General features: G+C 41.2%; 1 protein-coding gene across 2 annotated transcripts; it reads right to left on the bottom strand.

Moving 5' to 3' along the window:
* Positions 1–257: 257 nt before the first annotated feature.
* LOC141495514 (uncharacterized) lies at positions 258–13,998 on the bottom strand. 2 transcript variants are annotated; one of them, XM_074196918.1, is made up of 2 exons: positions 13,901–13,998; positions 258–11,184 (listed from the first exon to the last, which is right to left on the bottom strand). In XM_074196918.1, exon 2 carries the CDS (start codon positions 11,150–11,152, stop codon positions 9,956–9,958), a length of 1,197 nt encoding a protein of 398 aa, XP_074053019.1. In that variant the 5' UTR covers positions 11,153–11,184; positions 13,901–13,998; the 3' UTR covers positions 258–9,955. The 2 variants fall into 2 exon arrangements, with proteins under 2 accessions (XP_074053019.1, XP_074053020.1); XM_074196919.1 differs by lacking the exon at positions 13,901–13,998 and adding an exon at positions 13,320–13,641.
* Between the last annotated feature and the right edge of the window lie 907 nt (positions 13,999–14,905).

Below are 14,905 nucleotides of genomic sequence, written 5' to 3'. Positions count from 1 at the left end.
AGGTACTCCTGACTCCAGGGTGGTGCTTTATCCACTGCGCCACCTAGCTGCCCCGATGAGATTTTATAAGCTAATTCTCTCTCTCTCTCTCTCTCTCCCTCCCTCCCTCCCTCCCTCCCTCTCCCTCCCTCCCTCCCTCCCTCTCCCTCTCTCCCCCCACATAGTAATTATGTTTTCCTATTAAAATATAGCTAATGAAATACTTGATAGATTTTGACATTATGACAACTTCTAATAATAATTTTACAGCATCCAGATCAAAAAGGAGTTAAATTTTCCAATGATAAAATTGCATCTTTCTTTTAACAATATTTCTTATATAGTGGTTTTCCAAATTCACACATTTAGATACACATTTAGAAATACATACATGTATTTAAAACATGAAACAAGACTTATTGGCATGCCAGTCCAGTGAATTCAGTTCACTTGAGTGCCTCTCCAAATTATCTTATATAGAAAAATCACATCATTTGACCAGTTTTGGCATTCTATATTGATTGAATTCAAGACCAGTAGAGTTAATTACACTCAATTAATATAATAATTGCCAGGGGGCGGCTAGGTGGGCAGTGGATAAAGCACCGGCCCTGGAGTCAAGAGTACCTGGGTTCAAATAAGGTCTCAGACACTTAATAATTACCTAGCTGTGTGGCCTTGGGCAAGCCACTTAACCCCATCTGCTTTGCAAAAAAACTAAAAAAAATATATAATTGCTAACATTTATATAGTGTTTACCATGTGCTAAGCACTTTATAATTATTATGTCATTTGATCTCCACAAAAATCTTTGGGAGGTAGGTGCTATTTTCTCATTTTATAATAAGGGAACTAAGGCAAACAGGTGAAATGGCTTATATAAGGTCATATAATTAATAACTTTCTGAGGATGGATTTGAACTTAGGTTTTTCTGATCCTTGCATTTTCTAAGCAAAATGCTTTATTGCCAAATATCAAATGTATTTTTGCATTAAGTTCTGATTTACTACAATTATACTAATAGAAGAATATATCTCATTGTCAATACAGAGACTACATTATAATTTAGTTTCATGACAAACTTCAACAATAACTAATGGTAACATTTAAAATCCTATTTTCCCAAGGGCCTTTTATTACTAGCTCTTCAAATTATAGGGTCCACTATTTTCAGTCTGCTAAGATTTAAAGTCTTATATTCTCATTTCTCTTTTTTTTAAGGTCCATGAGGATTTTATATTCTTCACATAACAACTAAAGTATATCCTAATGGTCCTTCAAGGAATTCGGTATATTTTCTTCAAATACCATGCTGAAAAATCTGTATTTTTCCATATCATAAAGAATAACCACATAAAGCCCATAAAAACTTCAAAACCTTTTCTGCTGCTTTTTTTTAGGATCTGCTGCTTTTTCTTATGCTAATCTGACATCTCACTTATTCCCTGACTATCTATAGAATATAGAACTAATCTTCACTTTTATCATAGGATATCAATTTCAATTTAATTTCAGTACTTTTACAGTATCTAAATTGATAAAGACAACTGAATTACAGAAACACATTGATAGACATCAACAATCAAAAACTTCAAAATTTTTCTCTTAAAAACAGACAAATCTCACAGATTTTTTTAAAAGGGAAAATATGGAACAGAACACTGGGAAAATTTAAGCTGAAAGATTTGAGAACATTAAAATTTTCTGAAAGCTTTGCTTTGTCTTCATTATTTTTTCTTCCCTTACAGTCTATTTTGAATTTTGTTTTCTGATTCATGCACTATATTATAACCTTATTTTTCCTTCTTTAGATTTTCTCTGTACCTCTTGTAGCACTAAGATTTTTAAGTTTTAAGTTTGAGTTCCCTGTTCTCATGTCTTTATTTTTGCCTTCTTTTGCCCATCTTCCTTTAAAAAAAATCCAATTGTGACTCACTCTTAGGAATATCAGTGAGAGTAGCAGTGTTGGAGGGGAACAGTACTGTATGGTAAAAATTACTCTGTCTCCCAAATTGTACAGCTCAGTCCTATCCTCACTGAGATTGTTCTCTTTACCAAAATGCTGTCCCATCTCATCACTTGAATTATTGTTATTCTTTTTCCTACTTTATCTTCTGAGAAGGCATCAACTTTCCTTGGAATGAATACATCAGGAAGTCCCTGTCTTCCACCATAAGCATTGACAGAGAGGAAGGACTTCCTTGATCCATTCCCTTGGTCTCAATTCTTCCCTTTTGTCAGCCTTCCCATTCTCCCAGATATCCTTCTTGTTGAGAGACTATAGAAATTTCTACCTCCCCAGTGTTCCCTTATGAATTTGGTAGATTCCTGTCTGTGCTTCTCCCTTCTCACTGGTTTGAGTATTAGATTTCAAGTCAGATGATCTGCTTTCAAATTCCTGCTCTGCCTATACCTTTTTGATCTTGACTAAATCATTCAACCTCTTTGGGGTTTGAACTGTACAATTTGAGTGGTGGATGGTCTTGACTTCTAGAGCCCTAGAGTTGTGATCTTTTACTTGTGAATTTCTTCCTCATACTCTAGTCCTCTAAGAAAAATTACTATACTTTTTGCTTTTAATTTAAAAACTCATCTATTTTATATTCTTTTTCAATAAAGCTGCTATAGGAAATATGTCCTGATTCTCTTACAAATGACACTCAAGTCAGCTGGAGGTTTCCTTAGGCTTAATTACATTAGTTGTAATAATTACAGAAATAGTGTTCTCATTGGGCCCTAAGATTGTACAAGATTGTTCAAGAGAACTGAGATACAGTCTAAATTCAGTTGAAAGTAAAAGCAGCTTTAGTAGAGGAACCGAATGTAGAACAAGAGGATTTAATTAAAATGGAAAATTTTATTTAAAAGGGTAATGCGTAAGAAAAAAAATTTCACAAGTAAAAGCTATTACAAATACTTGATACAAGAAAGCCTCTAACCTCCCCTGCCCCAAAGTTTGCATTCTGGGACACGTGATTGTCTTTCTCTAAGTAGCCATTTCATGTGTCACTTCCTGCCCATATTGAGAAACAAGTTACAGATTGAGAAGCTTCCTCCATTTATAACTGCTTTAGGATGTTTTCCAGACAATATGTTTTAGGTAACAGAACAAAACATGTCTATTCCCAAAAACTGTGTAGGAATTTTCAAAGTTAAAGCTTAATTGGTTATTTGTAAAGCTTACTTGATTAACTTAGTATTCCATTCTTTTTATCTTTTAAGATGCTGATCACTAAAGCCTTTCTACCCTCCTATTTGAAAGGCCTGAGATTTTAACCTGTGGTTGTCAAAGTCATGCAGTTGGGTAGCCCAAGGATATACCTCAACACCCAATTCTCCTGAGATAGTTTTCTACATCTTAGGGCATGCTATACAAACCCTTATACTGGTGAGATAAGTGGGGAAGAGATTAGTATTTCAATTTTAACAAATGAGGAAAATGAGGTAGACAGAGGCCATGTCCATTTCTTATCCTTAGTCCTCATATAACCTCAAAACATTGTTGGTCAGTCTTACTGTAAAAGGTGTGAGGAATGAATTTTCAGCCTCTAAAGCTAATTTGACCAATTCCAAGATTCTCAGTTTTTTTTTAAGAGGGATGTGGAGACACTGCTTTTTGTCTTTCCCCACTTCTCTTTTCATCACCAGAGGTGATATTTGAATTAGTAGGAGCTAAGGAGACCACCAAGTGATAGAGAAGAGGGTGGGGCAGCTAGGCGGTATAGTGGATAGAGCACTGGCCCTGGAGGCAGGAGGACCCGAGTTCAAATGTGTTCTCAAACACTTAATAATTGTCTAGCTGTGTGACTGTGGGCAAGTCACTTAACCCCAATGCCTTAAGTAAACTTAAAAAAACATTAGAGGACAAACCCTGTGGAAAACCCAGTGTTATCGGGTATGACCTAGATGAAGACCCAGCAAAGGATCCTGGGAAGGGGTGGTCAGCTTCCTTACCCTATTTTCACTGGCCAGTCCCTGTGCCTGCCATTCTCTCCATCTCTAGCCCCCTGGCTTCCTTCAAGACTCAGCCACAATCCCACCTTTCTGCAAGAAACTTTTCTTAATTTCCCTATATTTCTAGGGAATTCCTTCTGTTGATTTCCCATTTATCATCTCTTTTTAAAAATTTTTTTTAAAAATTTGCTTCTATTTTGTCTCCTCTACTAGATTGAGTTTATAGAGATCAGGGACTAGGGTTTTTATTTCAATTTATCTCTTTGCTTTCCCAGAGTTTAGCACCATACCTGTCAGGTTACTTAATAAAAGCTTGTTTATTTGTTTATTTTATTTGGGTCCAGAGTTTAGGAAAAGCTTCAGGCAGAGCTCTATCTTTATTACCCATAGAGGTGAAAAGCCTTATTAACAATGGGCAATCTTTAGTTGGAGAACCCAGGTTATCAGTTATCTCAGAACTTAGAAGAAAAGCTTTATTATTGTAGGGTGTGTAGAAAAAAATTTGTGAAGGACTCATCTCTCCTTTATCACCTCAGATAACACACACTGGGGAAAGAACAAATGGCCATGAGTGTGTGGAAAAGCTGTGAGTCCAGAATATACAATAAATCTCAATAAGGAAGACCTCGAGTCCTGGTTATGATGAAACTTTCAACACCATTCAGGGCTTATTGTTCACTGGAGGATCTAGATTGGAGAAAGCAAGTGACAAGTGTGGAAATGCTTTCTATTCTCTCATTTGGCTCAACACTTAAGGAATTACAGTGGGGCTATAATTATCACTTAGCTGAAATAACTTCTGGGTATACAACTTTTCCTGTTGCCTTTTAGTTTATTTTCCCTATTTCTTATTTCTTGCTGCTTTTAATATTTGTTTACCACTTACCATGTCCTAGATGCTATCTCATTGTCTCTTTTTTCTCTTCAAGAATCTATATCGAAGTAGGGATATTTAGGGTGTTTGTGAAATATAGGTTTGGTCTACCACAAGAAGTTGGTATATTTGACTGTTTATAGTAGTATAGACTTTTTTTTAGGTTTTTTTAATTTTTGCAAGGCAAATGGGGTTAAGTGGCTGCCCAAGGCCACACAGCTAGGTAATTAATAAGTGAGGTCAAATTTGAACTCCAGGGCCTGTGCTTTATCCACTTGCTACCTTGCCACCCTAGTATAGACTTTCAAATAAAGCCTTTTCTCTCATGGTGCATCATTAATATGGGGAAGCCACATCCTTTCTCTAGGCTGGTTTCCTTAAGGGCTAGACTAATAAGATCCCTTCCAGCTCTGGGGATCCTATGATCCTCCTTAAATTGTACTAGTTTAAAGAGTACAGTATCAGGGCAGGGGGGTGGCACAGTGGATAGAGCACTAGCCCTGGAGTCAAGAGGACCTGAGTTCAAATCTAGCCTCAAACACACACCTAGCTGTGTGACTTTGGACAAGTCACTTAACCCCCATTGCCCTGCAAAAATCATCAGCACTTTCATTGATATCAAAGCCAAGATGTAGGTATCTAGTACGAAAACCTGAATATCCTAAATAATAGGATATGACATTAGGATCTAGATTACTCTAGTGCTGGGAAGACTTGGGGACAATGTCTCTTCAAAGACATCATAAATTGACTTAGCAGTTGTCATAAACTGGTGGGGGGAGAATGTAGTGTTGGATTACATCAAGAGGAATGATTTTTTTTCAGGGAAAGAGAACTGGGGTGTTAGAGGACTTAAGGTATCTGTAGCACCTGCTTGAAGATTTCATTATTGCAGGACCTTCTGAATTTAGGAGAACAATTACTTTCCAATTTGCATGTTATCTAAATAATAGGAGGTAACAAATTTCTCAGAATCCTAGAGGGAATCTAACTTTTTTATGCGCCTAAAAAAACATTGACCTATTTGAGTAGTGGTATGGGAGTACAAGTGGATGAAAATCTTTGAAGATTCTTCTATCTCTAAGATATTATGGTGAAATTGCACTGTCATTTTTACTATTTTCATTTTTCTTTCCTATCCACCTATTTTATAAAATTTCTTTTATTTGACTAAGCATAAGTTAATTACCATTTGAGAACTGATAGAACTATCCCCTCTTATAGAAAGTTGCTACACAATATATACCTGTACACATTTTTGACTACTCCTTTGTCTAACATATATGATCTGAACATCTATAAGACCCTATATTTGAAAAGGCTTGTATGCTTTGATTATGGTGATGTCTTCATTATTAGTTCAGTCTTCATTATCCACTGTGATGTCACTTACATCTGCCCTCTCCTTAAGACCTGAGTTTAAATCTGGCCTCAGATACTTACTAGCTGTGTGACATTGGGCAAGCCACTTAATCTGGGACTACCTCACATCCAGGGCCAACTCCAGTCATTCTGATTCATATCTGGCCACTGGATCCAGATAAGAGAAAATGAGGCTGGTGACATAGCAGGGTAAACCCTCACTCAAATCCAATTCACATGCCACCTCCCTGATGTCATTGTTGCCTTCAAGAATGAATGACAAAGGGGCAGCTAGGTCGGCCAGTGGATAAGGCACCAGGCCTGGAGTTAGGAGGAGTACCTGGGTTCAAATCCAGTTTCAGAAACTTAATAATTACCTAGCTGTGTGGCCTTGGGCAAGCCACTTAACCCTATTTGCCTTGCAAAAACCTAAAAAAAAAAAATGAATGACAAATACCAGATAACATCTCCAGTGATTGAGACTATTGTAATTGCCTCCTACCTAATATCCTCCCACTTCTATTGTCTTCCTTATGCACTGAGATATCACATGTTCAAAATCTTCAATGCTTCACCAATGCATAAAGATCTCATACTTCCCTTTAATTTTCTAATCATCTAATAACACTCTTCATAAATATTTTGTGCTCCACCCAAGGTAGACTACTTGCTTTTCCCTGATTTCCCCTCTAGAACTAATCTTTTTCGGGGGGGCGGCTAGGTGGTGTAGTGGATAAAGCACCAGCCCTGGAGTCAGGACTACCTGAGTTCATAGGTTCATATCCGGTCTCACTTAACCCAGTTTGCCTTGCAAAAAAAAAAATTTTAACATGGTACCTTATACTTGAAATATCCTTTCTCTCCATCTATCTGACTTCTAGCCCATTCTTCTACACCCAGCTCCTCCATAAAGGCTTACCTGATCTTTCCCAGCTAGAAGTAATGTATTTGCTCCTCTGATTTAAGAGTACTTTTTATTCTAATGCATCGTGTTCCTATAGAATACACACACACACACACACACACACACACACACACACACACACACGTCTGTTTATGTGTATAGATGTTAAATCTACTCTTCTATCAAGTATCTGAAGATTGTTGAAAAAAGTCCTTGGGATATTTAATCCCATTTACCTTTTTATCTTCCCCAATACACTGCATATTTTAAGCACTTAATAGATTTTTTGAATTATAAAGGGGCTTTTTGGATCCATCATGACATTTATAGTTATGCAGTAGGTATAAGGAAAGGTGAGGCAAAAATCCAAGAAGCTGATTGACAAGCTCCAGGTGATGTTTTTGGATCTGAAAAAGCATAAATTTCATCTCTAGAGTTAGGGCTGTGAGTAGATTTCCTGCTGTGGAAAAAGAATTAAAATAACATTCATTGTGATCTGTGCTTAAGACCTGAACCTTACAAGCCCAGAGTTTTAACCATGCTCAGTTGGGGCATGCTTTTCTCCTTTCTACATTCCAATTAGTTTAGTTGTCTAGGAGGCAGTGAGTCTAGGAGGCTCTGTGGTAGGATCAGGATTCATTTGTTTCAAATTACCTCACATAAACACAACCTACACTCTATATCTAATTGGCAAAACCATTAAGTTCCTCAAAAAGGAATCATACCCTCCCCCTTCCTCAGGGTCATGCATATAGTAGACATTTAACATTTGATAAACTGAATAAAGCTTCCCACTTCATATCCTGAAGTGCCCAAGGTTCATTTTCTAAAGGGAGTGCAAGTAATTTTGATCGCAAGAGCAAGTAATGTGAGAAAAGGACTATGTCTCATAAAATGTACCCACTTAGCTACCACTTTATACACCTATTCATTTAAATCTCATTCCTTACCTGTTCCAGTGACTATAAAATGTGCCAGGATTTGTACTACTTGTCTTATTAATCAGAATCAACAAGTCCAGTCTATCTTATAGGAAACTGCTGATTCAGAAAGGATAGTGCTTTAGTAAGTCTTCAGGTCACTTCTGAGCCCAGCTTAGATCTTCAGAATCATTTTAAGGAGACCAAGATCCTAAGATCTATTCAGGAATTGAGATGGATATTTAGAGTGGTTGGTATTAGAACCAGTCTGGTCTCCTGAGAGATGAGTGAAGCCAGACCTCTTAAGGCTCCTCCAACTTGGTAGTAGGGAAAAGGCAGATTCTACACCAGTAGATAGTACCCCTGGGGACACTTTAGGCAGGATCAGAATCTAAACTTCTATGTGTAGTTCTGCTTCCAAACCTGAATACAACATATTGTGCTGTCCAATCTAGTTCAATAAATCATTAAAGAAATCCATCCCCCCACACACACACAACTTCTTATCCATTGAGGGCTAACAAGCCTAGAACTTGATCTGACTCAGGAAGATAGAACAATCTGGAAACATAGAGGATCTAGAGCTTCCTAGTAGTTATTTTGGTCCTATCCTTGCCAAACCTACATCCCATTTTGAGCCTTTAACGACAGTCCCCATTCTCTTTCTATGCTGCTGGAGCCAACTTTTCATTGTTCTTTAATTCTTGCCTTGATATTTTGAAGAGCTTTCACTTCTCTTAATCTGAAGGATTCGTTTTTCCCTGCCTCCCCCAGTTTCCCAGACCTGATTCTATCTCTTGACTCCATTTCCTCCTAAGGCATGTCCCTAACTGATTTCCACTTGAAGAGTTCCTTAAATATCCACCCAGAAATGGTAACTACTAACCCTACAAAACCTTGCAATCATTTTGGAAGAGCAGGAGGAAAAAGGTAAGGAGCAGGAGGGAACTGCAATGGGAAATACAAAGTAAAGTGGGGAGGAGGCACTGAATGGGAACTATGGTGGCAAAGATAGGACCAAAAAACCTAAGCTCTGAATAAAGCTAGTCATAGAGTCTACTTCCTGACTCCACTTTACCAGCTTGGTATGACTCAACTCATCTGTTCCTGAAGCCCCATAAATTTCTCTTCCTATATGCTGCCATATTTAATAGTTGGTTCAGATAGTTGTTATTCTCATTTCTTTTCCTAATCATATAGCACTAAACTTTTATTAAATCCTCTGGCATTTTTGGCTTTTGATGCTAGTTTATCAGGAAAGATTTTACTTTTTTTTACAGTAGGTAATAAACTCTCCAATATAAGAAGTAAGGATTAGTCAGCACTGATTGTCTCAGATGAAGGATAAATGCCAAGGAGAACCCGTGGGAGTTCTATGGTTCATTTCACACTCTAGCTTGACAGTAGCTTGGTTATGCCTTTAGAATGGTCCTTCTGCCTCTCTGCAGAAGCAGGCTCCTGGGTAAGACTGTGGTCAGTATATAAAACTACCTCTTTTGTAAATGTAAGGGTCCAAGTCACCATCCTCCATGTAAAATTTGTGATGTCTCAACTAATTAGGCAATAATCCAGTCTACTTGATAGAGACTTCTGAAGGAAGTACCTCCATTGCCACCCAGTCCCTATAGTACTGGAACCCTCCTACCCTCATTCTCTTGATACCAGCAAAGTGTTCTGTTCTCTGTCCTCTAATTTCATTTTCACACAAAGAAAACTGTCAAAGAAGGTTTTCTAGATAAGAGAATGGAAATAGAGGAGACAAAAGAATATGAAAAATAGGGCATTATTGTTTACATCATCTTGTAAGATAATGATTTGGGTTTTCCCAAATTCTCTGACCTATCTTCCTTCTGCAATGGTTTTCATTGATGATTCATTTAAAAATACAGATTTTTCTTTGGCAACACAAACATTTCACTCAAACTCCCCCCCCCTTCCCTGCTGCTGCCCATTTCTTCCTTTTAGGATTTGACTCCTATGTGGGTTTCCTGATGCTGAATCAAGTTGGAACCAGATCTGAAGCCTTTCCCACAGTGCAAGCATTTATATGGTTTCTCCCCCGTGTGTGTACCCTGATGGGTAATGAGGTTGGAGCTTCGGCTAAAGGTCTTCTCACAGTATGGGCATTTATAGGGTCTATCTGGACTGTGTGTCTGTTGGTGTTGGAGGAGGTTAGAAGCCCGGTTGAAACTCCTTCCACAGTCTGGACATTTGTATGGTTTCTCTAGTGTATGACTCCTTTGATGAGTCAGGAGGTTGGAGCTCTGGCTGAAATTGTCTCCACATACAGGACATCTATAAGGTTTTTCCCCAGTATGTGTCTTCCGGTGGCGACTCAGGCTAGTGCTGTGCTGAAAGCTCTTTCCACATTCCAGACAACAGAAAATCCGCTCAGAAGCATGGGTGCGCTGATGATGGACCAGATTAGAGGGCCTGGAAAAATTTTGGCCACAGTCATCACAGGTGTAAGGTTTCTCACCAGTGTGAGTACGATGGTGTTCCACAAGATCTGAGCTCTGCCGGAACCCTTTGCCACATTCAGAACATGCATAAGGTTTTTCACCAGTGTGGGTCCTCTGGTGCCGGATGAGACCAGAACTCTGGCTAAAGCTTTTCTCACACACAGGGCACTGATAGGGCTTCTCCCCTGTGTGAACCCTAAGGTGAGTGTTGAGATTGGTAGCATCGCTAAAGCATTTTCCACACTCTGGACAGGTGTGGGACCTTTTCTCACTGTGTTCCTTCTGATGGGTGGACAGGTTGATGTGGTCCCCAAAGCTGTCTCCACAATGGGGACACTGATATAGTCTCTTTCCAGTGTGGGTCTGTTGGTGGGTCAGAAGGTTGGATTTCAGACAAAAGCTTTTCCCACAGTCAGTGCAATAATAGGGAATTCCTTGGGGAATGGATGCTTGTAGAAAGGAGCTGGGGAGGAAAGGTTTCAATTGTTTTTCCCAAGATGTGGTTTGATTCCATTTCTTCTCCAAAATAACTTCATCAGTCGGATCTATGGGAGCTCCTTGAGGTTCCTCAGCCTCGGGACTTTGGGAGGGGATGTTGGCTAACCCAGTTGAAGGCAACAGATAAGATTCCTCATTCTCAGGATGGACCTCAGAATATATCTGATCAGATCCCTTTTCTGAAAGTCCTTCTCCCATTGGAATTTCCTCTTCTTTCTTGTCTTCAGCTCCTAAAGAAAGAGACAAAACAATCTGGACCTGCTCCCTCCTTGGGCCCAATAGGCAGGAGACAGAAACACACACACACACACACACAAGAGATAATATCTATAAAGTGGTTAGCAGAGTCCTCACACAAAGTAGACACTAAATAAATCCTTGTTTCCTTTTTCCCTCCCCATAAGAAAAATAACTAGCTATTCAAAAATCAAGTCAATTTTCTTCCCCCAATCCCTAATATTAATCTTCTGCTTCAGATAGTGGTCTATGTACTGGCTTGGAACACATCCTGCTCTGTCCTTCCTCTGTCCTGAAGGGAGAGCCTTAAGCCAAAGTCAGGAAGCTGGATATGCTGCCTCATCTGGCACTATCTGGACACATCCTTCTCAGTAAAATGAGAGGGCTGGTCAAGATCACTTAAGGGTCTTTACAATGTTAATATTCCACAATACACTTTGTAATTGTTCTTCCTTTTCATAATCCTCTCCATTTTTACCCTGTTCATCTTTCAAGGCCCAACTTGTAACTTTAAAGCTGGACCTTTCTTTCAAGTTACAGATGAGGAATACGAGGTAAACTGATTTGCCCAACATGTCATTAGTAGGAAATAGGAAAGGTTAGATTCAAACTGAGTTTCTCTGACTCCTAATCCAGGGTTCTTTCTACTGTAGCACAATGACTATTAAATTCAGTTTTTCCACAAAGGCCTCCCATTTGAGACTAAACTCTTTCCTCTGCAGCATAGTATTTATTGCTCGGACTTCTTTTTAAGGATTTAATATTTTACTGTTTTGTTAAGCTCCTTAATGGCAGTGATTGTGAGTAATGTAGACACTAGAATGTTGCATCTGGAACTAAGAAATCTAGGGTTCAAGTTCTATTTTTACACTTAGCTGGGTGACCCTGCACAAGTTACTTAAGTGTTCTCAATCCTCATATGTAAAATGGGGTTAATAAAACATCTCATCTTAATATGAAGTTCAAAAGAGATTTTATATATAAGTAATCAATTACTTATTATACATTTCACTATATGCTTACAACAGGGTCTAATAGTTCTACATACAAAGAATTCATTCAATAATTATTTACTGATGGGGAGGCTAGGTGGCACAGTGGCTAGAGCACCAGCCCTGGAGTCAGGAGTACCTGAGTTCAAAACTGGCCTCAGACACTTAATAATTACCTAGCTGTGTGGCCTTGGGCAAGCCACTTAACCCCACTGCCTTGCAAAAAAAAAACCACCTAAAAAAATTATTTGCTGAAGAAATCAAAGGCAGGAATGTTGATCATCAATTTTCTTAATGTAGCAAATGAAGACTAGTTCTAGGCGATAAGTGAAGTTAAAGACCCTCTGAGCTGAAGAACCTCTGAAAAGTCAGAATATGTGGCATGGGATGAGGGGTAGCAATACCCAAAAGGAACATGATGCATGTTCTCAGAGATTCATCTGAGTGGAAACTCATGACCACATCCCTCTTTTCAGGATTCCATGGCTTTGCTCTCTGTTCTATTCAGAAAATTAGTTCCAGGTTAGAACCATAAAATCTGGTCACTGGCAACCCGTGGGAAGAAATCAGGTAACTTTTGGAGTCCTAATCTCCTGGCAGGGGTCTCTTTGCCCCATCCTTTCTCTGTCTTTCCCTGATTGCTACTTCTATCAGTATAGTGCTATTACTCTTTATCTGTTTTCATACAAATTTCTAGACCTCTCTTCTTGCTACTGTTCATAGTAAAGAGAAACAAGCTTAGGGAAGGCAAAGACAGTGGGTGTCTCAAAGTACTCTACATTCTTTCAATACTCCTATAATGATTTGAAGGACAAAAGCACATTGGACTGGAAACCAGAGTGCCTTGAATTGCTTTGGGCATGGAAGGGTTGGGGCATCTTAAATAATTCAAGACCAAAAAGTCATAGAATATGTCCCTTTATCAGTGGAGGGCCCACAGCTAACATGCTTTTTCAGTCTAATAAAATGAAGGCAGCATAAAACAAACCAAAGAAGTCACCCTCTGGGAAAGCCTGCTTTTCACAAGATCTGAGTCCTTCCCTTCTAGGGAGATTGCTGTTTACATGGTGGGATCATCTAATCTGAGATAATTCTTGGTTCAGCAGATTTTCTTAAAAAAAAAAAAAAAGGTAAACCTGTGAACTCTATCTTGGTTCTAGTCGATACTCAACCCTGAATTCTTCTCCGGTTGGCAGAACCAGTGACATTGTGCTTGTCTTCCTGTATATGTGATTTTGGTTTCGGGAAGGGGTGGTGGTGGGGTCCCATTCTGTACCAGGGAAGAAGCTTCCAGAAGTTTTCTGTTGGGCAGTAGTGGAAGGCGCAGGTGCCGGTGCCAGATATGGGCAGCGTATGCTTTTAGCCGGCTCTTTCCCACCACCACCCTGGGAGGGAAGCACTCCAAGTCTTATGTGGGGATCCCAGGCTTGGCCCGGGCGGCACACACAGCGGCGGCTGCGGGCTGCGGGTATTATTACCCCACACAGGTAAGGCCACTGGGGGCTGGGGGGCAGGCGCGTCCGGCCCGGGCTGCCCCCACCTGCCATCGTGAGGGCGGGGCTCAGCCCTCGGGTCAGCGGGCAGAACAGCAGGTGCCCTCTCCGGCCTCAGTGTGCCCGCAAGTTAAACAGGAAGGAGGGGCCGGAGCCCGCTCTCTGGACGGGCGCGCTCTCCCTGGTCGCTACAGACACACACCGGGGAGCTGGGCGCTACTCACGGGGCAGGAAGGCCGCCTCCGGCGCGCACCTGAGCCGCTCCCGAGCCGCCGCGCCTCTTCCCGACTGAGCATGCGCGGGCCCGCCCCCAGGCAGCGCCCGCGCCCGGAGCCCCCGGAACTCCCAGCGCCGTCCCTTCCTCACCGGGCGGGGCCAGGCTCCGCGCCTGCGCGGCAGGGAGAGCTGCCCTCCCGCTGCAGGGCTCCTCGCCGAGGCGGGGCCGCGGGCCGGGGGCGCCCAGCGGGAACCGGAAGCCCCCGGGGAGCCGCGGCCCTGCGAAAGCATTTCCTGCCGCTCTAGGGCGTGGGGGCGGCCTCTGCTCTATGGTAGCCTAGCCAGCGGCGGGGCACTGGACCTTCCTCCCTCCCTTCCTCCCATTCTTCCTTCCATTCTTCCTCCCTTCCTTCCATTCTTCCTCCCTTCCTCCCATTCTTCCTCCCTTCCTTCCCATTCTTCCTCCCTTCCTCCCATTCTTCCTCCCTTCCTCACATTCTTCCTCCCTTCCTTCCATTCTTCCTCCCTTCCTCCCATTCTTCCTCCCTTCCTCCCATTCTTCCTCCCTTCCTCCCATTCTTCCTCCCTTCCTCCCATTCTTCCTTCCTCCCATTCTTCCCTTCCTCCCATTCTTCCTCCCTTCCGCGCATTCTTCCTCCCTTCCTCCCACTCTTCCTCCCTTCCTCCCATTCTTCCTCCCTTCCTCCCATTCTTCCTCCCTTCCTCCCATTCTTCCTCCCTTCCTCCCATTCTTCCTCCCTCCCTTCCTTCCATTCTTCCTCCCTTCCATTCTTCCTCCCTTCCTCCCATTCTTCCTCCTCCCTCCCTTCCTTCCATTTTCCTCCCTTCCTCCCATTCTTCCTCCCTTCCTCCCATTCTTCCTCCCTTCCTCCCATTCTTCCTCCCCTCCTCCCATTCTTCCTCCCTTCCTCCCATTCTTCCTCCCTTCCTCCCTTCCTCCCATTCTTCCTCCCTTCCTCCCATTCTTCCTCCCTTCCTCTCATTCTTCCTCC

Source organism: Macrotis lagotis, chromosome 8, assembly GCF_037893015.1.
Source record: "Macrotis lagotis isolate mMagLag1 chromosome 8, bilby.v1.9.chrom.fasta, whole genome shotgun sequence".
Lineage (NCBI taxonomy): Eukaryota > Metazoa > Chordata > Mammalia > Peramelemorphia > Peramelidae > Macrotis > Macrotis lagotis.
Note: the sequence above shows the minus strand (reverse complement) of the source record. Positions and strands in the feature narration are given on the sequence as shown.

Coding starts and splice junctions, on each gene's coding strand:
- LOC141495514 (XM_074196918.1), bottom strand. CDS start 11,152: ATGGGAGAAGGACTTTCAGAAAAGGGATCTGATCAGATATATTCTGAG.